General features: G+C 43.1%; 1 protein-coding gene across 7 annotated transcripts in view; it reads right to left on the reverse strand.

Moving 5' to 3' along the window:
• The window catches only part of LOC129711309 (protein strawberry notch homolog 2-like), a 135,210-nt gene that overhangs the window by 59,122 nt on the left and 52,437 nt on the right, over nucleotides 1-23,651 (reverse strand). For 4 of the 7 annotated variants that reach the window (XM_055658870.1, XM_055658867.1, XM_055658869.1 and 1 more), the window contains exon 4: nucleotides 16,157-16,286. The exons of 2 other annotated variants lie outside the window; for them this stretch is intronic. In XM_055658870.1, the coding sequence (XP_055514845.1) occupies nucleotides 16,157-16,286 (130 nt within the window). Of the gene's footprint in view, nucleotides 1-2,712; nucleotides 3,090-16,156; nucleotides 16,287-23,651 lie in introns of those variants that run through there. One more of the 7 variants, XM_055658871.1, reaches the window with a different exon arrangement.

Raw genomic sequence — 23,651 nt, forward strand, 5'->3', positions numbered from 1 at the left:
CAATCAGTAGGCAGGACCAAACATTTCGCAATAATTTTTTATAGACGTCCTTGTGCGAATCATTTACCACAAGTCTCCAAATGTAAGTCACTTAATATTTTCAAACTGTGCATATCCTGTTCATTTAAGAAAAATGAACACACAGCAACTCTTGAAACATCACTTTCTGCATTCTTGACAATTCAGCCATAGGGCAGTGTGTGATGCCATGCACAGATCTCCTCCACATCGTGCTAAAATCACACCCTCTAAGATAAAGGCTATTTTGAAACCGCAGTGGGTTAAAGGGGTTAGTTAGCTATCATCAGTACAATTACCTCACATTTTCCCCACACAGGTGATTAAGCGATTTCAAAATAATTTGCCATTATGATAGACAGATAGACACCAAAGATAGTATAGTTTGCTGGCAATTGCAGGATTTACTCAAGCAATAGTACATTTATAATGAGAATACAGGCAGTTTCTAAAAGATTTTTAAGTATGTTTACTTCCATTACAAAAGTTTTCACAATAACTGGTACAATTCTAAGGAGGTGAAAGTGCCCAGAATTTCTTTCATCTCTCTGGAATACAACCAAATGACCACTGCACAGGGTGACACAGTGGCACAGCTGGTAGAGATACTACCTCACAGCGCCAGAGATCCATAATTACAATGTTTGGGTATCTACCAGGCTAGAAAGGGATGAGAATGATATGGCCCAAACACAAATGGGACCAGCTTGGATAGGCATCGGGGTCGGCATGGAAGAGTTGGGCTGAAGGGCTGTTTCTGTGCTTCAGACCATCAAACACAGGAGCAGAATTAGGCCATTTGGCCCATCGAGTCTACTCCACCATTCCATCTTGGCTGATGTATTTTCCCTCTCAACCCCATTCTCCTGCCTTCTTCCTGTAATCTCTGACACTCTTACTAATTAAGAACCTATCAATTTCCACTTTAAAAATACCTAATGTCTGGGCCTCTATAGCCATTGATGGCAATAAATTCCACAGATTTGTCATCCTCTGGGTTAAGCAATTCCACCTCATCCCCTTTCTAAAGGTACGTCCTTTTATTTTGAGGCTGTGCCCTCTGGTTCTAGACTGTCCCATTACTGGAAACATCTTTTCCATGTTCACTCTCTATAAGCCTTTCATTATTTTGTAATTTATCACTCTACGACTCAATATATCCATTAACTTATGGCCTAAGAATTGGCCATAAGAATTGTGTCTACAAATATTTTTTAGATTTAGCCAGTTTTTAGATTTAAAGTTTAGAATGGGAAAGTATTTATTTAAGCAATGACGTTCTAATTTTCTCTTCGCATGTTTAGACAGGATTGGCCACAATCAGTAATCATTAAGCTTCATGGGCCTTACCTATGAAATTCAACCACTGGGTCAGAGGTGGAGGTTGGGCTCCATCGAGTAATGTGCCAGATTGCTACTGGTGAACTTTGGGATCTATCATGACAGGAGGAAAAGGCAGCAGTGTCAAGACTGCAAAATGGAACACTTGCCTTAGAGAGAATCATAAAGGTTGCTCCAAAGTATTTTATACTGCATCTCTTTAGAGTCTCTTCTTTCAAAGATCCCCAAGAACTTTGCATCCTAATTATACGGTTTATCAAGCGTTGCAGCTTTCAACTGGGTCAATTGGCAAAACATGCAGCAGAGCCAGTATTTCCCTTGCTAAATTTTAAATTGCATATACCTTGTAAGCCATCAAATTCACATTGTAAGTCACCAAATTCCTCTCACTGGGAAAGGGATAGCACAGATACAACAGCAAAAATCTCCAATCTAGATCCGACAGCCAACTGCAATGTGATGAGATTTTTTAGGTGATAACATTCTGTCTTCACAGAGTTATGGTGGGCCATGGCAATAATATGAGATGAGAAAAAAAAACCTTTTTATTTTAAAAGTTCCAACCATTTTGTTAAATGTTTCATCACCATACACTCCTGCAAGAGAGCACGGAAATCAGTAAAGTTGTCTGCTGTTGCATTTGTAACCAGGTTTGGTATATATTCTGTCTTGAAAATGCCGAAACATCAAGCATCCTCCTCCCCACCTCACCAATAGCACAATTTCTGCCAACCGCTTCAAACTTGACCAAAGGCTATTAGAGAAATGCCATGCATTTGGCATCATCCCAATTCAAGCAGATGACAATATTTTCATTAACCTCAAAACAATTTGTCAGAATCAGCAATGTTTCAGAATGTTTAAAAAAAATGTTTTGAGAAAACAGATAGTTTAAAGCAGACATTTCAGAGAACTGAATGTCGTTCAACAGTGTCAGTTCTTTCTGCAGCATAAAACTTAAACATTCTTTTTAAACTAGTGTCAACAAGGTTTTGTTTTATGTCATAACATTTTGAAGCAAGAATTCACCTTTTATTCCAAGAGTCAAATCTTCCGATTGTACTTTAATAACATTAAATAACACAATTAAATGACATAGACATTATATAACTTTTCCACTGAGATACGTTGTAAGATTCATATGTTCAGAATACAGATTTTGCTTACAACTGGCACTTTAAAAAAATCACTATTGTTATAAAATACAGTTAATAAAACAAGCATAAGTATGGGGTTAGCTTAATTTACAAAGATTTTGGTGCCGTGTATAAACATCACCGTACTATGGTCTGTGCCCGCGCAGAACCTGATATGGCACCTCAAAATATTAAACGGTTAGAAAGTGAATGTTACCTTGTTGAAAGTTCTCCAGGCTGATTCTAATTTTTTATGCAGATGCATGAAATCCATTCCAAGCAAAGCTCAGAAATGTTTACATCCACAACAATGGAAGAAGGTGGCACCATTAAAAAGCAATTTCTTCATATTAAGGAGCGGGGAAAAAGCACACTGGGAGGCTCCTCCTTTTACTGTTCCCACTATTTGCATATCTGACCAAAGGTTAGTCATCTGTCTGCCTTAACACCCGCTTTAAGGAAGAGAATATTTACAGGAAATGATGCACATTTGGTAAGCAGAATTACCGTCAGTCATGTGCCACTTACTGTAAACTACTGAGTTTAACCACTGCAGCTCCAAACAAATTGGTACAAGTAGTTACAAACTAAAGGTTCGGATAGAAAATTTTGAATTGTTCATAATTTATTTATGCATTTATTTGAAAACTTCGCCATTTTCTTTTTTATTCTTAAATAATCATAAAACTATCATTTTAATATAAATACAATGACTAATTAAGTTATTAAAGTTAAGGTAGAGTTAAAATAATTTCTTGTTCAAAAGACAATTTTATATAAAAATGTATTTTTCAAATTTCAGTTCAGGTAAATAGATCATTCAAATTAGTCAACCAAAAGTGAAACATAAAGATCAAGGAAGAACTGAATAAATTCCACGGTAAAACAAGCGTATGGAAAGCCCTGATCCAAAACATCACTTCTCCATGTTCTCCAGAGATGCTGCCTGACCCATTGAGCTACTACAGCAGTTTGCGCCCTTTTTTGTGAATCTGCATCTGCAGTTCCTTGTTTCTACTTTCTCTACAATTTCAATTTACTTTTGTGATCTCTTTTGCAATATACGGAATGCGTAACTAATTTCAGAGCAAGTCATATAACTGGATTAATGAACCCGAATTAATATTGTGCTTATCTTTTTAAGAATCGGTGTAAAACCCCGTAATATAGCAATAGATACAGACAGCTCAGTGATTTCTGGTTAATATTTACTGGTTCCTTTTGGATTTGCATGTTGGATATATGAGGTAACGATTAGACATTTGGGCCTGCTACACGGCTGCTTTGGACATTGAGCAGGAAAAGTGATATCGGGCATGCTAACTTTTAGCAAATATGTAAAAGGAAAAATATACATGAAAGGGTGGGGTTAGTATGAATGGGCCAAAGAGGCTGGTTCCATCGTGTATGTTTCTGTGACTCGAGCAACCAGTTACACTTCCCACTCCATCCTCATGAAGGAGAACATTGCAAGAACACAAAAATAAATACCGTATTTCCCTGCAATGAATGAAGACCCCCATTTTGAGTTGCCAAATTTTGAAAAAAGGCTGGCGGGACATAGAATTTCTCACGCTCAAAAAAATAAAATAAAAAATAAAAATAAAGAAAGGAACAATTTAATTTTTCCAAGGCTTCCAGATCTCCTCCAATTCTCCAATGGCTGAATGGGTGGGGGGTGGAGGATGACGGCAGGTGGAGATGGTGGGAATAACGGGAGCACACTGGGACAAGTTGAATCAGTTGTGATCTTATTGAATGACCACACTAGTTCAAGGGACCAATTGAGGTAACTCGCGCTGACACAGGATTAAGCTCCACAGCCCGCTGTCCTGTTATCCATCGCCCGCTGATCCGCTCCACCACTCTGACGGGTGGCGCTGCGAGCCTTGTCAGCAGCTGTTCATCCTTTCGACTTTTTTTTTGTTTTTAGTCTGTCTAAAAGTGTATTTTAGTGTGCTTTAGTGTGGGGGGGGGGGGTGGGGGGTGGAAGGGGGAGACAGTTTTTCAGTCACTTACCTCAGTGGAATGCTACTTTTCTCCTAGTTGCATTTTTGCCCTCCCTCGCAGCCTAACAGCTGGGATTGGAGCAGTCGCTCCCGTAGTCGGGCCCAGAGCTTCATCAGCGGGCGCAGCGTGGACTTTCCATCGCGGAGCCGGGCGATCCTTGCCGGGGGTCTCCAGAAGAAGCTTTCCGACCACCGGCCTGCGGACTACAACATACTGAAGCCGCGTTCTGTGGAGCTTCTAGACGCATGGACTTTCCATCGCGAAGTCTGGGATCCCTTGCCGGGGATCGCTGGAGAAGAGGTCCAACCGCTGGCCTGCGGCCTATAACATCGTGAAGCTGTGGCCTCCGGTAGGAAACGGCCGATTGGGGACCTCCAAGGGAGTGTCCATCCGTCCCGAGTTTCGATCATCCCGACGAGAGGGCCTGTACATCGGGCGGTCCGTAGCGGCTACTGCAGGGTTCAAGGCCCCGACCACGGGTGAACAAAGGAGGAGGAGGACTGACTGAATGTTATTGCCTTCCACCACAGTGAAGAATGTTGATTCCACTGTGGTCAATGTCCATGTTATATTCTATTGTGTATTGTGATCTATTTGATTGTGTGGCTGCATGGTGTCAAATTCCACTGTACCCTTATTGGTGCATGTGGCAATAAATGTGTACTTGAACTTGATCTTTGCTCTTGAACTGGTCCCCTCACTGTCCAGTCTCCGAGCCAGGGATAACGAGAATTTCAAAACTAATACCAGCTGTTTTTGTGCGCGTCTGTTGACTAGGCAGCAGCATTCTTATTCTCCCTGTTATTCTCACTTGACCGACAACCGCTACACACCTCCAAACCATGTCCCCATGCAAATTTGCATTGAAAGACACGGACCGGGCAGTGAATCCCAGCGCAGCAAGCGAGGCCATGTCCTGCTCCCGGCGGCAGTCGGAATTTAAGGATTTGCGGGAAGCGGCTGACATGAGCGAGGCCGGCGAGCAGCAGGAGAGAGGTGTTCAGATGGAGAGAACTGCCAGAGGCGAGTTGGCCAGCAGAAGGCGCTGAGGTGGCGGCCGGTTCCACTGTCTGGTCCCGATGGATGCTCACAGCCACCTGATCTACTTCCCTCCCCGGGCCACAATGCGGTGGCCCTGCGCCCGGAATGCCGCGGCAGCGGCGAGTGAGTGAGTTGCTGGCATGATCCACGATCCCCTCCTTCTCAACGCTCCTGCCCTCCCCGCAACTTTACCCCTGGCGGCCCAGCCAATTTATGCAATCCAGGCCACGCTGACCCGGGCCAGACTCCCCACACGCTGTGAAAGGAACTCTTTTCCCTCCCCCCCCCTTTTACAGCTGCTTCCGATCAGCTGCCAGCAATGAGGGATAGACTTGGCTATCCCTCAGTCCAGCAACATCGTTCTTGATGTTGCTGTACTGAGGGATAGCCAAGTCTATCTTTCTTAGCTAACAACCTAACCTTCGGCCTCCAAAAAGCAGGTACATTTTTGTGCCTTATTTTTAGGTAAAAAATACCATCTTCATTGCCAGGAAATACGGTACTTGCTAAATTATTTATTAACATTTTGCAGCGTGTGATTAAAATGTCTCCATTGGCTGGACACATATCTAGCACATAGGAAGAGTGTTGTGTTTATTGTTGTGCAAGAGAGATTCTTGGTGGTTTTCTCCACCCAGTTATTTAGAGATGCCTCATCACTGAGCTCACCCTCATCATGAAATCATCAGTGGACCATTTGCTGCTGATTGAAGAACATTCATTTTGAGTTGAGCGTTTCACGTTATGAAGCAATGTATGCATGCGAACAGCAAGCAACCTTGAGCAGATTGGTGTCAAGTAAAATCCTTGTCAGAATTTCACCACCTTCAATAAACAAGAGGCTGGCAATATACCCCTTAACATTTAACAGAACTGCAGTTGCTGTCTCCCTTGTTAAACAACCTTGGTAGTGGAAGGGAGGGGGGAGTACGCACTGGGTCAGCCACGTAAATACAAAGGCACGCAAGAGCCAGATATCCTGTAACTAATGATTCACCCCCATAGTGTTCCAAGCACCTACAAGGTACAAATGAGGAATGCAAACCACTTGGTGGGGTCATTGCGACTACAATCCTATATACCTAAAACTCTGCGTGTGCGTGTGATCACATCTGCTCGAAAAAACATCGGTGACATTTTTACATATTCCTGTAGAGTTTTATCACGTGGATTCCGAAATTGCCTCATCTGACAAATCCATGCATTATTTCTCGGGTTATTCATCAAAATGTTCAAAAATGTCAAATAACTTAGAAAATGAAACCGCTGGCTTTGACTGTTGACGTGATGACGTCACAATGGCTGCAAGTTGTGTTCACGCGCTGCGAGTCACGTGGCCCCCCCCCGACCACCCGTTCTCGGACCCTGACTGCAGCCTGAAGCCGGGAGCGAGGTTTGGGAACCAGCCCTCCCTTCTGACAACGCGTCCCCCCCCACCCCCCAAACCCCTCAAACTCTAACCCCCTCCCTCTCTGCAACCCCTCCCCCCCCCCCCCGTAACGGGTAGGGGACGGATGCGTTTTGCAGCTGGGAGTAAGGGATTATTGTGTTCGGGAACCAGCCCCCCCCTCCCCCTGATGACGTGCCCCCCCCCCCCACTAAAACTCTGCCCCCCTCCCTCCTCCCCTCTGCCACCCTCACGCTCCGTCTCGCCCCCCTCCCTCTCTGTGCCTCTGTGTCACTTCTTTCTCTACCCTTCTCCTTCTCTAGCTGTGCCTGCAAATTGGGGGCTATACATGAGTGGATAGGTCAGGGGATGGGTAAAAGGAGTGAATGAATAATATTAATATATCAATGGGGGGGGGGGGGTGTGTGTGTGTGTGTGTGTGTGTGTGTGTGTGTGTGTGTGTGTGTGTGTGTGTGTGTGTGTGTGTGTGTGTGTGTGTGTGTGTGTGTGTGTGTGTGTGTGTGTGCGTGGTTCGTTAGTGTGTTTATGGGTTTAATTGTGGGGAATTGTTTATTTACGCATTCCCTCCTTTCTGCCTCATCAGTCGGGTATTAAGGAAAATACAACAAGACTCTGCGTCTGGTATTTGTAGTACCCGATTGGCCTACTCAACCATGGTTCCCAGTGGTATTAAACATGGTATTAGAACCATGTATCACCATCCCACATAGACCAGATGTATTGCTACATCCCGTAACAAGGGATAGCCACCCATGCCATAAACATTTGAACTTATTAATTTGTAGAATTTAAAAACACCTCTACTACAACTGGGACTGACGGACCTGAACAGTGAACATGATCTCGGTGGCCCAAAGACAGTCAACCAAAAAACAGTATCTGGTCTATATCAGGAAGTGGGAGATGTACTGCCATAAAAAACAACATCACCTACAGTGACATGAACATCCCGTCTGTTCTGGAATATCTGGCAGGCCTCCACTATGATGAGGGGCTCAGTTACAGTGCCAAAAAACTGCGCCACAAGTGCCCTATCGACTTACCTATGGCAGGGGACAGAGCGTTACACTGTTGGGACTCACCCACTGGTAACAAAACTTATGAGGGGAATTTTTAATACTAATCCCCCAAGAACCAGGTACTCCCAAATATGGGATGTAAGTATTGTCCTGAAGATGCTCAGGAATTGGTCTCCAGCAACAGCTCTGTCCCTACACAGACTGACATTAAAAACAGTCATGCTAATGGCATTGGTCACGACACAGAGGGTACAGTCACTGCATAAACTAAAGCTGGACAACATGACTTCCACAACAGAAAATATTACGTTTCATATCTATGAGTTAGTAAAGCAGAACAGACAGGGATCAGCAGGCCTCAATATACAATTTAGGTTATACCCAACAGATGACCGTCTGTGTATAGTAAGACATCTGTCGTTATACATGGAGAAAACGAAAATCCTAAGAGGCAATGAGAAGGCACTTTTTGATCAGCCACAAGCAACCACACAAAAGAGTGACGGTCCAGACCATCTCAAGACCGCGCGTTGAGGGGACAGCACTGGACGGGTCCCACATGGTCTAGTCAAATTTAAAAAGCTCAATACCATCAAGAACAAAGCAACCTTCCACCATCCAACAAATTCACTCCTTCCACACTGGACCACCATGTTTATCCTATGCATCATCTACAAAATACGTTATTAGCAACTTGGAAAATTCTGTTCGAAAGCCCCTTATAAACCCTACTCTCTAAGATCTGGAAGGACGAGAGCAGCAGCAGTGGATGGGGCTTTGCTGTTTATCCTCTATACCACACGCCTGCCTGTTAGTTGATAAAACGACATATCACAACTCTCTCAAGGTTAATTACAGGATAAGCGTTGAATACTGGTCTTATCGACACATACCATGAGGTAATAGAAAATGCCAAACACTGTGGGTGCTTGATATTTAAGTAACTACAGAAAAATAGGTCAATATTTGTGGATATAGGAGCAGACAACAGCTGAGGTTAAAGGTCTTTCATCAATCTCCCCAACCATGCTGCTTCGCCTTCTCAACATTTTCAGCATATTTGGAGAGTCCGATTAAAGTTCTTCATACTATGTTTAAACTTCTGCTGTAATTCATTTTGTAAATTTTGTACAATTCGTAAGGTGTTGCATTTTGGGAAGTCTAACATGGGTAGGATCTATACTGTGAATGGTAGAATTCTGGGGTGTATTGCAAAGCAGAGGGATCTAGGCGTGGAGGTGCATGGTTCCTTGAAGGTGGAGTTGCAGGTAGATAGGGTGGTCAAAAAGGCGTTTGGCACATTGACTTTCATAGTAGAGTATTGAGTATAGAGTTGGGAGGTCATGTTGCAATTGTAGAATAGACAGTAGACAATAGGCGCATCAGCAGGCCATTCGGCCCTTCGAACCAGCACTGCCATTCAATGTGATCATGGCTGATCATCCCCAATCAGTACCCCGTTCCTGCCTTCTCCCCATATCCCGACTCCGCTATCTGTAAGAGCCCTATCTAGCTCTCTCTTGAAAGCATCCAGAGAAGTGGCCTTCACCGCCTCTGAGGCAGAGAATTCCACAGACTCACAACTCTCTGTGAGAAAAAGTGTTTCCTCGTCTCCGTTCCATCGAGAGCCTGCTGACATACTGCATTACAGCATGGTATGGCAGCTGCACCATGGCAGACAGGGAGAGGCTTCAGAGGGTAACCAGGACAGCGCAGAGGATCATTGGCTGCCCTCTCCCCTCCCTGATGGACATCTACACCTCCCGCTGCCTTAGCAGGGCAAAGAAGATCATCAAAGACAGCTCCCATCCTGCGTTTGGACTGTTCGACCTGCTGCCCTCTGGAAGGCGCTATAGGTGCATCAAATCCAGGACAAACAGACTCAGGAATAGTTGCTTTCCGAGAATTATATCTACCATAAATTCAAATTCACACATGCACTGACTACACCGCCCAACACGGACTTCCATCTGTATATATGTATATATGATATATGTATATATGTCCCCCCCCCATCTCCCTTCTGTTTTTTGTTTTTTTTCTGTTTCTTGTTTTTTTGTGCTAAATTGTATGTATGCACTGAGTACGAGCAGCTTTCAGTTTCACTGTACATGTATAGTGACAATAAATGGCATATATATATATATAAATGGCTTACCCCTTACTCTTAAACTGTGGCCCCTGGTTCTAGACTCCCCCAACATCGGGAACATGTTTCCTGCCTCTAGTGTGTCCAAACCCTTAATAATCTTATATGTTTCAATAAGATCTCCTTTTATCCTTCTAAACTCCAGAGTATGGAGTTCCCGATGTTAAGGAAGTCCAGGACAAGGGGTCACAGCTTAAGGATAAGGGGGGAAATCCTTTAAAACCGAGATGAGAAGAACTTTTTTCACACAGAAAGTGGTGAATCTCTGGAACTCTCTGCCACAGAGGGTAGTTAAGGCCAGTTCATTGGCTATATTTAAGAGGGAGTTAGATGTGGCCCTTGTGGCTAAGGGGATCAGGGGGTATGGAGAGAAGGCAGGTACGGGATACTGAGTTGGATGATCAGCCATTATCATATTGAATGGCGGTGCAGGCTCGAAGGGCCTAATGGCCTCTACTCCTGCACCTAATTTCTTTGTTTCTATGTATACAAGCCCAGCTGCTGCATTCTCTCAGCATATGACAGTCCCGCCATTCCGGGAATTAACCTTGTAAACCTACGTTGTACTCCCTCAATAGCAAGAATGTCCTTCCTCAAATTAGAAGACGTCGATGAGGCCACATTTAGAGTATTGTGTTCAGTTGTGGGCACCATGTTATAGAAAAATTATTGTCAAGCTGGAAAAGGTACAGAGAAGATTTACAACGATGTTGCCAGGGCTAGAGGGTCTGAGCTATAGGGAGAGGTTGAGTAGGCTGGGACTCTATTCCTTGGAGCACAAGAAGATGAGAGGTGCATAAAATCATGAGAGGAATACATCGGGTAGATGCACAGAGTCTCTTGCCCATAGTAGGTGAATCAAGGACCAGATGACATAGGTTTAAGGTGAAGGAGAAAAGATTTAATAGGAATCGGAGGGGTAACTTTTTCACACAAAAGGTCGTGGGTATATGAAACAAGCTGCCAGAGGAGGTAGTTGAGTCAGAGACTATACCAACATTTAACAAACAGTTAGACAGGTACATGGGTAGTACAGGTTTGGAGGGATGTAGACTAAACGGAGGCAGGTGGTACTAGTGGAGCTGGGACATGTTGGCCAGTGTGAGCAAGTTGGGCCGAAGGGCCTGTTTTCACACTGTATCATTCTATGACAGGGGTTGGAGATTGCAACCTTCACGTGGTCCGCCCTGTTTCGAAGAATGCAATCAACTTGGTGTGCACAATCAAATAAGATCAAATAGAACAAGTTGTCCGACAACTTTCGGCTGTGCACGGCATACGTAAGAAGAAGACTCTATGACATATTGGGCATTGGCATTCACGCAAAACTGCCAGATTTTAAGACAAACCTCTTAGTAGGTTGATTTTTTTTCTCTCTCTTGTATCCTTAACTTGTGAAATAACTTCAGCATTTGAACCTTTCGCAAATTGCAAGACCTCAGCTAGCTGCTCCTTGCATCCATTCTCCAACTTTCTCCATTTCTTCTTTCAGGCTTTCTCATCGGCAAGACCAACTGTTACTATTGGCCGAAGTAAATTCTGGGTCTCTCTCAAGGATGATATTTCATGTGCTGTCCCCACCCAAGTTCTCATACAAATTGTGCAGGCTGGTTGTAGCAGATTGCAGTGGGGTGGACTACAAAGCATGTACAAACACATGAATTAGGAGCAGTAATTGGCCACTCATCCACTCAAGCTTGCTCTGTCATTTAAAATGCAGTTACAGCTAAAATGATTACAACCAACTCTTCTTTACTCATGATAATCTTTCACCCACTTATTTATGGTATCTTTCCACTTCTACTCCAGCAATATTTAAATATTCTGTTTTCATCTTCCTTTAAGAAAGGAGTTCCACAAATCTAAAGCCGTTTAAAAGAAAAATATTGTCTCGTTGTTGTCTTATATTTAAATAGATTCTATATTTTCCCACAAGAGGATATCTTCTATCCATGTCAGGGCTCGAAATTAACGGTTGCCCGGGTGCCATTGACCACTCAAAGCGCCGCCGGGCAACCTAAACACCGAGTCATTGTGCCCGGCTTGGCAACCAGATACTGGCTTGTACCGAAGATACACCAAAAACTGGAGTAACTCCGCGGGTCAGGCAGCATCTCTGGAGAAAAGGAACGCGACGTTTTGTGTCGGAGGTGACGGCTCTATTGCGTGGGCAAGATACTAGGTGCGGGGTGACGAAGGGTCGCTGCGAATGACGGCCCCCGAACAGCGGCTCCATCTCCTCCTCCTCCCGTCCCCCGCCCGCCCTGATAAGGGCTGCTGCTTGCAAACCCGCTAACCAAAGATCTTATAGCAGAGCTCCGCTATAGGATCTTTGCCGCTAACGGCGCTTAAAAAAAAAAACCCTTCCGCACGCCGAGGCCGGGAGGAGGGAGGGAGGGGTAAGCCTCGGCGTGCAGGAGGGTTTGTTTTGAAAGCGGTTTTCCCCGTTAGCGGGATTGCTGTCGCGGCCGCTGCTGCTGCTCTGCGGGAGCCGTCATTCGCTGCGAGACCTCTGAAGCAGCTGCACCATAGACCCTATAGCTGTAGGATCTTTGAGCTGCACCGCTCGGCCCCGCAACTTGCTGTTTGCTGGGGGAGGAGGGAGGCGGTGGCGAGGAAATCCCAACGGCCAAGGCAGCAGGGCGATGTTGTCCAGGGAGCGCTGACCTTCCTTCCTCCCCACCTCGCCCCCTTAATCTCTCTCTCTCTCGTATGCCCCCTCCACTCCCCCTTTATCCTGGGACCCCTCCTCTACATCCGGCACTGATCCCCATTCCCGCCTCTATTCAGTCCTCACTGACATCCCTTGCGCTCCCCTTCCCATCTCCCCCCCCCCCCCATCCATCCTACACTGGTTCCCCAATTCACCCTGTACTTACCACTTTCCCATCCATCCTGCACTTCAACCATCCTGTACTGATCCCCCATCCATCCTGTACTAATCCATGCATTCATCCCATACTGATCCACCCTCCATTTACCCTGCACCTTCCCCCATTCATCCTGTAGTGATTTCCCATTCATCCTGCACAGACCCTCTGATCCACCCTGTACTGACCCCCTCCCCCCAATTCATCCTGCGCTGATCTCCCCCCCCCCCCCCTCCACCCCCCCCCCCCCCCCCCAATCATCCTGTACTGATCCTCCATTAAAGAAGAATGGGGGGGAACAGTCTGAAAAAGGGTCTCGACCCGAAACGTTGCCTATTTCCTTCGCTCCATAGATGCTGCCTCACCCGCTGAGTTTCTACAGCAATTTTGTCTACCCCCATCCATCCCGTACTGAACACCCCCATTCAACACCACTGACATCCCCCGTGCTCCCCCCTCACGATTTTACCTACTCCAAACAACACGTACTAATTCACCTGCCTCAATCCAGCCATTCTGCACCGACTGCCTTCTAACCCCCACACCGGCCATCTATCCACCCTGCACTGATTCACACACACCCCCTTCCTTACCCTATTGTCCTGGAAATGTCTTCAGAGCGAATATTGACTATGTTTGATAACAGAATGCAATTAAATGTATTTTAATTCCCAATGATATTATTTCTTTTAATCCATAAAGATGGATTAATTAAATTGCGAACACGTGAAACATTAAAACCGCAGTGTTCGATTGTCACTGCTACCGTTGACACGTTATTACAGAATTCATTTTAACGGGAAATCAATGCTCTTACTATGGAGTATCAGTACTGTAGTTACTTAATGAGCAACATTCACAACTATACGTACGCATATATGTTACCATGGTCCAGGATTTATTGACACAGGTTGATCATACGCTGAATAATCCAAACACATTTTTGTTTGGAAGTGGAAAGAACTAATAGAAATTGCATTAACTGCAATGTGTAAAAAGAGTTGAGATACTGTTTTATAATTTTGCTGCATATCATTGTGGGATATATCATGTCATGATTGGTGAATGTTTAGTTTGTGACTTTATTTGAAGCAGAAATAATATGTGAATGCTTCATTGAGTATAATTCCGACTGGTAACTACGCACTTTATCCAAGCACATTATCGCGCGCGTCATGCAAGCCATCTTAAACGACCACCTAAACTGTCATTTGGCAACCTAAAAAGCTGCCAAGGTTGCCCGGCTGGCAACAGGGAAAAAAAGTTAAGCGAGAGCCCTGCATGTCCAGCCTATAAATGATCCTTCAGAATTGTACATGCTTCGATCAGATGTCTTCTCAATCTATCCATCTCCTATGGATCCAATTTCAGGGATTAATCTAGCAAAACCACCTCTTAAGTGCCATAAATGCATTAAAGGTGTTGTTTAAATAAGACTGCCAATATTGTCCACAACACTCCAAAGTGTGTACACCTATGCCTATACGAGTAATTGTAAACTCCCCACGTCTGTATTCAATTCAGGCAGCAGTAAGCAACAGCATTCTGTGAGTTTCCTGCATACCAGCCTGCCAGCCTTTTGTGAATTATGCCAAGGAAAGACCGATCACACCGTACATCAGAACCATGCAATCTCTCAACATGATTCTGTTATAATCCTATTGTTAGGATTTTCTCATGTAAAACACATTTTCCCATATTACACACTGTTAACCAGATCGTCGTCCACTCACTCATCCCAGCTACAATAGAGTTCTGATATTTCACTCTCCGATGTTTGGAAATTCCGATTATTTAGCGTCTGATTAATTAAATGTCCAATTATTAAAGTCTGATTATTAAAGTGCTTCTTTAACATATGGGATCCTGGTTCCCATACTCCCTCTAACCCGATGGATCCTATTTCAGGGATTAATCCACACCAGGTTCACATGTTCCCCTTAACATCAAGAGCCCCATCTCCACATAATCTGCGGGAAATTGGCAGGAATGTGGGGAGAATAAAAAATGGGATTTAGGTAGGATTGGTGTAAATGAGTGGTTGATAGGTAGAAACAGTCCCCAAAGGCTTTGTTTCCATGCCGCATGCCTCTCTTTAAACCCACCGAGGCCTTGAGTCTCACTAAATTCCTTGGGGTCCCAGTTTCCTTGAAATGCATTGGGGGCCCCATTTCCCATGCTTTCTTGAAACTCACTGGAGTTCTCATTCCCATGTTCTCCTTTGACTCAGATGGGCCCTTCTCTGCGCGCTCTTTAAACTTATTGGATATATTGGAAAATTTATTGCAGTACTATATAATGGACAGTATCAAGTGAAATAACAACCAGCAGTTCCTAAAAGTCTGCCACTTCAGCACCAAAGTCCTGAGCACATCGGACAATGGATTATTACGGTAGCTCCCTCTGTACTTCCCTTATACGATCGTCACACTTTACTTTACAACCTTCTTTGTTTCATGAGCAAATTTAGCAACCATACCTAAATTGTCCTCATGTCGTTTGTACAAAATGTGAGGCCCCACCCAGCACCAATCCTTGTATCACATCACCTGTTATTTACTGCCAAACTAGAAAAAAACTTAATTATGCTTTGTTTGTTTCCTGTTAGCCAACCACTCTTCTACAAATGTCAGTATGTTACCTACTACACAATGAATTTTTATTTTCTACAGTAATATTTGATGTGGCACCTTATCAAATGCCAGAAAGGGTTTTCCAGATTCTACCCAACAAATTATTTATTGAATTCAATTCCGCATCTTTTCAAGGTCGGGTTGACTCAAGAAATTCAGGTTCCTAGATTATTACCATAAGTAAAGACACAAGGCATTGCAGATGCTGGAATCTTGAATAAAAGACAAAGTGCTGGAGTAACTAAGAGGTTCAGGCTGCATTTATGGAGGGAATGACAGGCGACATTTTGGGTCCCGACCCTAAACGCTGTCTGTCCATTCACTCCACAGATGCTGCCTGCCTTACCCACAAGTTACTCCAGCACTTTGTGTTTTACTTATGCTTTGGGGCCCCATTTCCCATGCTTTCTTGAAACTCACTTTGCGCCAAGTTTAAATAATTCAAAATGGTAAAGTGCAAATAAATAATTCCAAAAGCCCACTATTCTCCATTTGCTAGAAATACAGATATATGTGGAAAAGATTACAGACCTGTAATTGTTCGCCATTTCTACATTGGAACATAGACAAATTTATCGGTTCCAAACTTGGCTCCTCATAGTTTTGACCATTAATGGATAAGGCATCTGAAAATGCTTCACTTGGTGAACTAAATAACTGCCTGCAATGACAAAACAAAATTAAACTTTTTAAAACCATATAATAGATCCAAAAGTAAAATGATGCAGATGCTGAAAATCTAAAATATAACAGAAAAATGCTGGAGAAAAAAAGTTAACGCTGATCACCTTTCATCAAAACTGGGAAAAGTTAGAAATAAAACAAAATGTTACGATGAAAAAGGAGAAGGGGCAAAGAAAACAAATGCAAAGATGTGGATAGCGTGGCGGGAAAGAGAGCTGAATGACAAATCAGGTGATGGACGACTTTTCCTTTAAGTTCACTAATTTCTTTGAGTACAGCTATGGGAAGTAACGTGGTTCCAATCTATGCCCTTCTTATTGTGGGAAAATGTCCCACTCCTTTATTAGGTGATGAAATAAATCGCCACCTTCTGTATCCAAGCTGAAATAAAAGGTTCTACTCCCGTTATTGACAATTTACACTGGGCTCTCTCCTATACAACCCACCTCTGAATATTCTTTACCATTCCTAGTCTACTTCATATCAGGGGACAGTTTATCAACCAGGATCCACCTGAAACTCCCGCAACTGACAATGCATCCACCCTGTTCCCTGAAGGAACTCCATAGCATTTCCCAGATTGCCTTTTGATTGATTCTTCTCAAGCTACATCGAACAATGATGCTTCCAATATATCTTCCTTTGAACTAAACCATACATTCTCCATCAATGGGCATGATGGAACCTGCACTGTATTTTCCATTCCCTGCATTCTCCTTCACAGAGAACAATGTTTTATTTGTCCGCACCTATCCTTACTTTTAAATTAAGATCAACTGCCACCTCAAATGATAGAAATATCGTCATAGAGAATTAAGCAAAAAATGTAATTACCCAAATGTTTAGTGACCTATCCAGACGTAATAGTTTTCAATACTGATTGCAAAAACAGGGGGGTTTTTTCTCATGTAAGATGATCTGAAGCTTCTCCAGACTATTTGTGACAGTGCAATGATTTTCCAGTCACAGGTAGTAGCATTATCTAATTCAATGTCGGATCTGCAACCCTTGGGGTGGATGTTAAAAATAGGTCACTATTTCTGCTCCTTGAAAGAAAATGAGTCTGCAGATTGGGGAACCTACAATTATTGGATCACATTGATGAACAATTCAATAAAAGTGGGGAACTTGATTGTTAAAAGACTGTAATAGTGAATTACCGTATTTCTCAGCAGAGACAACGCTATTTTTTACCTGAAAATTTACCTGCGTCTTGGAGGCCGAATGTTAGATTGTTAGCCAAGAAAGATAGACTTGGCTATCCCTCAGCACAGCGGCTGTAAAAGGACAGCACCGATGGGGAGGGAAGAAGAGTTGTGTGGGGAGTCTGGCCCTGCTCAGCATGGCAAAGTAGCAAACTTGGCTGGGCCACCAGAGGTAAAGTTGCGGGGAGGGCAGGAGCGTTGAGAAGGGAGTGGGGGGGGGTTCGGGGATCATGCCATCAACTCACACAGTAGCTTGGGTGGCTGCGAGCGGCCGCCACCTCAGCAACTTCTTCCGGCCCGCCCACCAGCTAGCACGGTGTCCTTCGGCACAGGCGTAACCGGTGGAGGTGGTGATTGGCAGGTAGCTACTGGGTGGAAGGCTGGCTGCTCCATCTTGGGCTCTCTCTCTCTCTCTCCCCGTTATGTCATCTCCCTGGGCCAGGATGTCCCCGTCCCTCAGACCTGAACCCCACAGCGCATTGTGGGACAGGCAAAGATGGAGGCTCCCCGGTCCTCATTGCCTCCTTGAAGGCGTTTCACATCTTCCTTTCTACTGACTAAACCAAACCCTTGATCCTGTCCCGCCAGCCTTTTTTCAAAATTTAGCAACTCAAAATGGAGATGCGTCTTCGACACTGGTTTGTCTTCATTGCCGGGAAATACGGGTACTTCAAAATCATCCCACTGGCACTGCCATGGCAACCATGACATTGACATAGCAATAATATCAGAATGGCTAACAAGTTGAAGGCTGAGTTTGGATATCATGTAAGGGGAAAGATAACATGAACTGTCACTGTTAAATGTAAACAGTGTTAACAAAGATTTTTCTTGGCACACATCTTTGATTTGTTTGCTGCTCGATGAAATTTGTACAAGTTTGGACTTATTTCCAAGGAAAGGGAAGGATCAGCAGTAATACTAACACATTTTATTTATGCAAAACCAAAGGTAAAAAGGACATCTGATGAGGAAAGCATACCAATCCAAGGCAGGCCAATTAAAAAAGGTGGCAAAAAGTCTTGGGGTGAAGGAGAGGGAAGGTGAAGGAGGATATGTTCATCCAGAGTGTAATCACTGCATTCAAGATGCACCTCATGGAAGAGAAAAATAACACTAAGGATTGTTGGCAAAGGAATTAGACATTGTAGAGTTGGAAAATGTAGCAATGGTGAGACAATGAAAGGAGGCTAAATAACCATAACAAAAACCGAGTGTAAGTGACGGGCGGTGAGAACAGATATGAAGGGCATAGGGATAGTATTTGAAAAGTAGAGCCTTGAATTAGATGGCATTGACACAGGATGGGAAACCATCCCCCAAGCTTGATAGTGGCGGCACAGTGACGCAGCTGCTAGAGCTGCTGCCTCACAGTACCCGACACCCAGGTTTGATCCTGACCGGATGCTTTATGTGTAGAGTTTGCACGTTCTCATTATGCCTTTGGGTTTCCTCCAAGTGCTTCGGTTTCCTCCACATCCACAAGAAGTGTGGGTTTCTAGGTTAATTGGCCTCTGTAGATTGCCCCAGTGGATTAGAAAGGATACCATAGAACTAGTGTGAATGGGTCATCGATGGTTAGCGTGAACTTGGTGTGACGAAGAGCTTGTTTTCATGCCATCTCTCTAAATTAAGCTAAACCATTGGAATGACTGAACCCGAATGCAAAGAAGTGTACAGAACTGTCTCAACTGTGTATGCAGATTTCTATATAAAACAAGATTAAATTTTCAACAGAGATTTCAGAGTTTGTGAAGAGTCTGGTACATGAGTCAGTAACGCAGTATAGGTGGAGTCAGCTGTAAGGGAATGGAATTTATGGTGCCAACCTACTGAGACGGCTTTTGTCTTACAATTTTCAGCTGAAGAAAGTTGTGCAATTATTTTTGCACAGAAATATTGAAGGGATGGAAGATCAATGAAACTCCAATAATAGAGAGTGTGTGTAGCAAAGTGAGCCAAGTCAATGGAAATGGCCTTTTCAAATCTCCTCAAAATTCACTCTATCCACATGAAGGTTTTTCACAGCAACTTCTCCAGCATAAAAAACTCCCCTTGCAACAACTAAAAAAAACACAATGCCTCCTCAGCTAAATGTTTTACCAATAATGTTTTTATTGTTCACCGCTTGCATAGGAAGTGTAAAGTAATATTGTTCTGACGTCAACAAGATATAACAAGGAACTTTCTCTTCTCTCATTTAAATTTAAATTATATTTAATGTCACAAACAGAAGGGAACAGTTTTAAGTTGAGAGATGGGTGCTTCAAATTCGAGCTGAGGGGTACGTTTTTTTCTTTATACAGAGAGTGCCTAATATCTGGAATATGCTGCCCAGGTGTTATCAGATGTAATGAAGTGAAATTTAGATAGACACTTAAATAGGCGAGGCTGAGAAGCATGCAACACAAAAGCAGGCAAATGGAATCAGTGTACATGGGTAAAAAGATTTATGTGGACGTGGTGGGCCAAAGTGCCTCTTTCAGTGGTTTACTACTCTATATTACCATATAAAGTATGCTGTTTATAAACAGTTGCAGAGCCATCTAACTAATAATATATTGATAGTAATTTTAAGTAAAGCATACAATCAATAATCATTGCAAAAAGTGTTTGTTTCTACTGTCTCACTTACATAAGATGCGGGTAGTTTGTATTTTTTTTATCTCCGGGAAAAATCACTTCGCAATGCCAAACTGGTCACATCCTGCTGCTACAGAATATCATGACAACGTAAAATCAATCATGACTGAGAGGGCTTCTCAGAAATGGACATGCAATTACAGTATTCATGTCCCTATATAAAACTTCTGAGATTTAAGGAGAGGACATTTTAACCGGCCAATATGACCGTTGCTGGGAATACGGTAATATCTATCCTCCCGCAGAAAGATTGTTCTAGGAATGCATTGCGTGTGATGGCTAGCAAATGAGGCTTTAACTTTATTTGCTTGGCAACACTGAATCAAAACAGGGTTAAATTACATTAGTTTTTATTGATGAAAGCGGAGAATAAACCTGTCAATACATATAACTATTATTTTGCTGGAATCAGCTACAGTACACATTCCATGCATTAAATCATTTTGTTTTTACAATTCACATCCGTTGCAGGTGGTCTGACATTAGACTTTGGTAAGGCCTTCAAGACCATAGAGTCCAGGATTATCAAGGCAATTTTACTTAATTGCAAAATGGACTACACAACTTTTTTCAAGAGCACCATTGTTCTGTCTGGCACTATACCTAGGTTTATATGATAATCAATAAAATCATGCAGGTAATGCAGCAATATATTACTGAAAGCAGTCAATAGTCTGATTCTCCATCTTTACTGGTTGGGATTACAGTAAACTTCATGTTTTTGTATTCATTCATGGCAATGTGGGCAAGTCATCTCTAAATGACTCTCAACATTGTGGTGTGCTGTGTAATTGATTAAACTCCCCAAAAAGGAGCACGAGTGAACTGTTCAGCCCATGTGCCTGCTTCTGCCATTTTGTTGATCTTTCACCTTTGGTGTTCCTTTCCTGTACTGTCAAATCCTGTGATTGCCTTACTATATATAAAATCTATCAATCTATGGCATGAATATACCCCAAGAAAATTCCATAGATTCTTTGCCATCTGTGTGAAGAGGTTTCTTCTTAGTTTTGTCCAACTCTTATTTGGAGATAGAGACCCCCTGGATCTAGCCATTGCTGCGGTTTGGGATCATATAAAACAGATCAGGTAAGAAACTGCAGATGCTGAAATCATAAGCAAAACACAAAGTGCTGGAGGATCTCAGCGAGGATCCTAATGTAGTAGATTCAGCGTAGAATGGGCATGGACAGACATCGTTTCAGGTCGGGGGAAAACAAAGACATGAAGTGTTGGAGTAATTTAGTGAGTTCCGGAGCATCTCTGGAGAACATGGATAGGTGACCTTTCTGGTTATGGCCCTTCTTCAGACTGAAATGCACACCTTTTATTTTGAGATAGAGACCCCTGGATCGAAACATGCATTGTTGGGATCTGAGGTTGTACAAAAGTACGGTGGGCCTCCTTCCGTTCAGGATATCAATGCCATAAAATCCCATCTGATTCAACCACATGGTTTTATGGTCAACAATGCTGACGGTCATCCCCCCCCCCCCCCCCCCCATTCCAGAGTTAATTATTTATTTGAATTGAATCACAGCTGCTATGATGGTCTTTAAAAGTTCATGTGAAGTTGAAAATTGTTGATGTCCAGAAGAATCAAGGTGGAGAAACATAAATCAGATCAAGCAGAACCCTGCTGATCAAGAGGAAATTCTGGCTACAAAATTCCTTTGAGCTTTGTCAGGGTTCCTGGAAGAGTGACAGCATTGTCAAAGAATTTCTTGACTGTGCTTAGATGGCTAGAAACAAATTATTTGCCCCACCTCTAATCCAACGGAAAATTAGTGACACTAGAATTGAAAAGTATGGGAGGGAAAAAAAAACAAAATCAAAAAACAAAAATAAAATAAATTAAATTCAAACAAGTACAGGCGAAATTTATGGGTAGCAACTGAGGAATATAAAATGATAGAATTATAGTTAAATACAAGCATTCAACCAAACACGCCTTTACTGTTCTCACTAAATAAGGCTGGATTCGTCTGTAAAATGTCACTAAACCAATGATGGAACAGGACAGTGCAGCTAATCTTGAAGCACAAAACAGTATTCCAGATATTACGGTGAGACTTGACAATGTCAATGCCGAACATGATGCCAAGACCATCTCTTATCACTTATCTACCTGCACATAACCCATATTCCCCCCCCCCTCATTAATTTAAAAAACAATCCATTTCATATTCTGATTAAAACAGAATCACAGTATTATACAATTCATTGTTTTGTCTTAAAATTCAGTTTTATTTCATTTTTTCATAAAACACATGAAGCATTTGGCATGTTGTGCAATGCTGAATCCCGTCAACTCCACCCACCACTTACTTCACTGTAACCTGTTCTCTCCCATATATGCTTGTCAACTCCATCTGATTCCCTTTCCATACACCTACCTACACAAAGATCAATCCCCAGTGGCTGGTTAATCTACCAACCAACACATCTTTGGGATGTGCGTGGAAAATGGAGCACGGGAAGAATGTGCAAACTCCACACACAGAGCATCAGAGGTAGTGATCAAACCCAGGTCACTAGAATTACGAAGCAGTAGCACTAACTGTTACAATATCCAGTAAAACTAAATATCATGGATTTTAGCATTCCAAAGGCTCTATTGTACTCAATTTGTTTGTACATTTCCCGTGACCACGGACCAGAATATTGCCTCCAGTGCCTTCAAGTATGGCTGCAGGATGCGCCCCCGTGACAAAAAGATATTTGGGCGAGGAGAGGTACGTCAATTCAGAAACGGAGTCAGTTGAGGGCAATTGAGGAGGCCCTGCAGCTGCTTGGATCGTGAGCTCTCAAGTACATCGAGCTCGTGGAACAGACTTTGCACTTTTTGTAAATGTCGCCAAAATATGGGAACTCATGCATATGTGATCTATGCATAAAAAAAAAAATTCACTGTGCAGTGCACACATGACAATAAAGCACCATTAATTGATTTGGCTCGGTTGATTGTGCAAATGAATATCTACATTGTTAAATAACCTAGATTACATTTCACCCATCTAATCACTAGAGCCAGGATTTTGTCATAACTGCCATGTGGCTTTTCATGCCTTTTTTGATGATTTCACCAAGATAATGCCCTTTTCACGATCGAGCCTTTTTTTTGGCATTTTGCTAAAAGGTCATGCTATTTTTTCTAATTGTACCGTGATTACAATGACGTTTTCTATGTTAATACGTTAATATTAATGTTATTATTAACATGTTAACATAGTATCACTTACAAGAAAATTCCCACCACCAGGGCAAAACAGGGGCGCCACCGTCGGTCATTCATTCATTCGTGCCGCTGCCCACTGGTTCAGCCTTCTCCAAGATCTATTTAAGAAAGAACTGCATGTGCTGGAAAAATCGAAGGTAGACAAAATCGAAGGTAGACAAAAAATGGAGTAACTCAGTGGGTGAGGCAGCATCTATGGAAAGAGGAAATAGGCCACGTTTTGGGTCGAGACAGTCTTCAGACAGGTGTGGGGGCC

The sequence above is a fragment of the Leucoraja erinacea genome, chromosome 29 (assembly GCF_028641065.1).
Source record: "Leucoraja erinacea ecotype New England chromosome 29, Leri_hhj_1, whole genome shotgun sequence".
Taxonomy (NCBI): Eukaryota; Metazoa; Chordata; class Chondrichthyes; order Rajiformes; family Rajidae; genus Leucoraja; species Leucoraja erinaceus.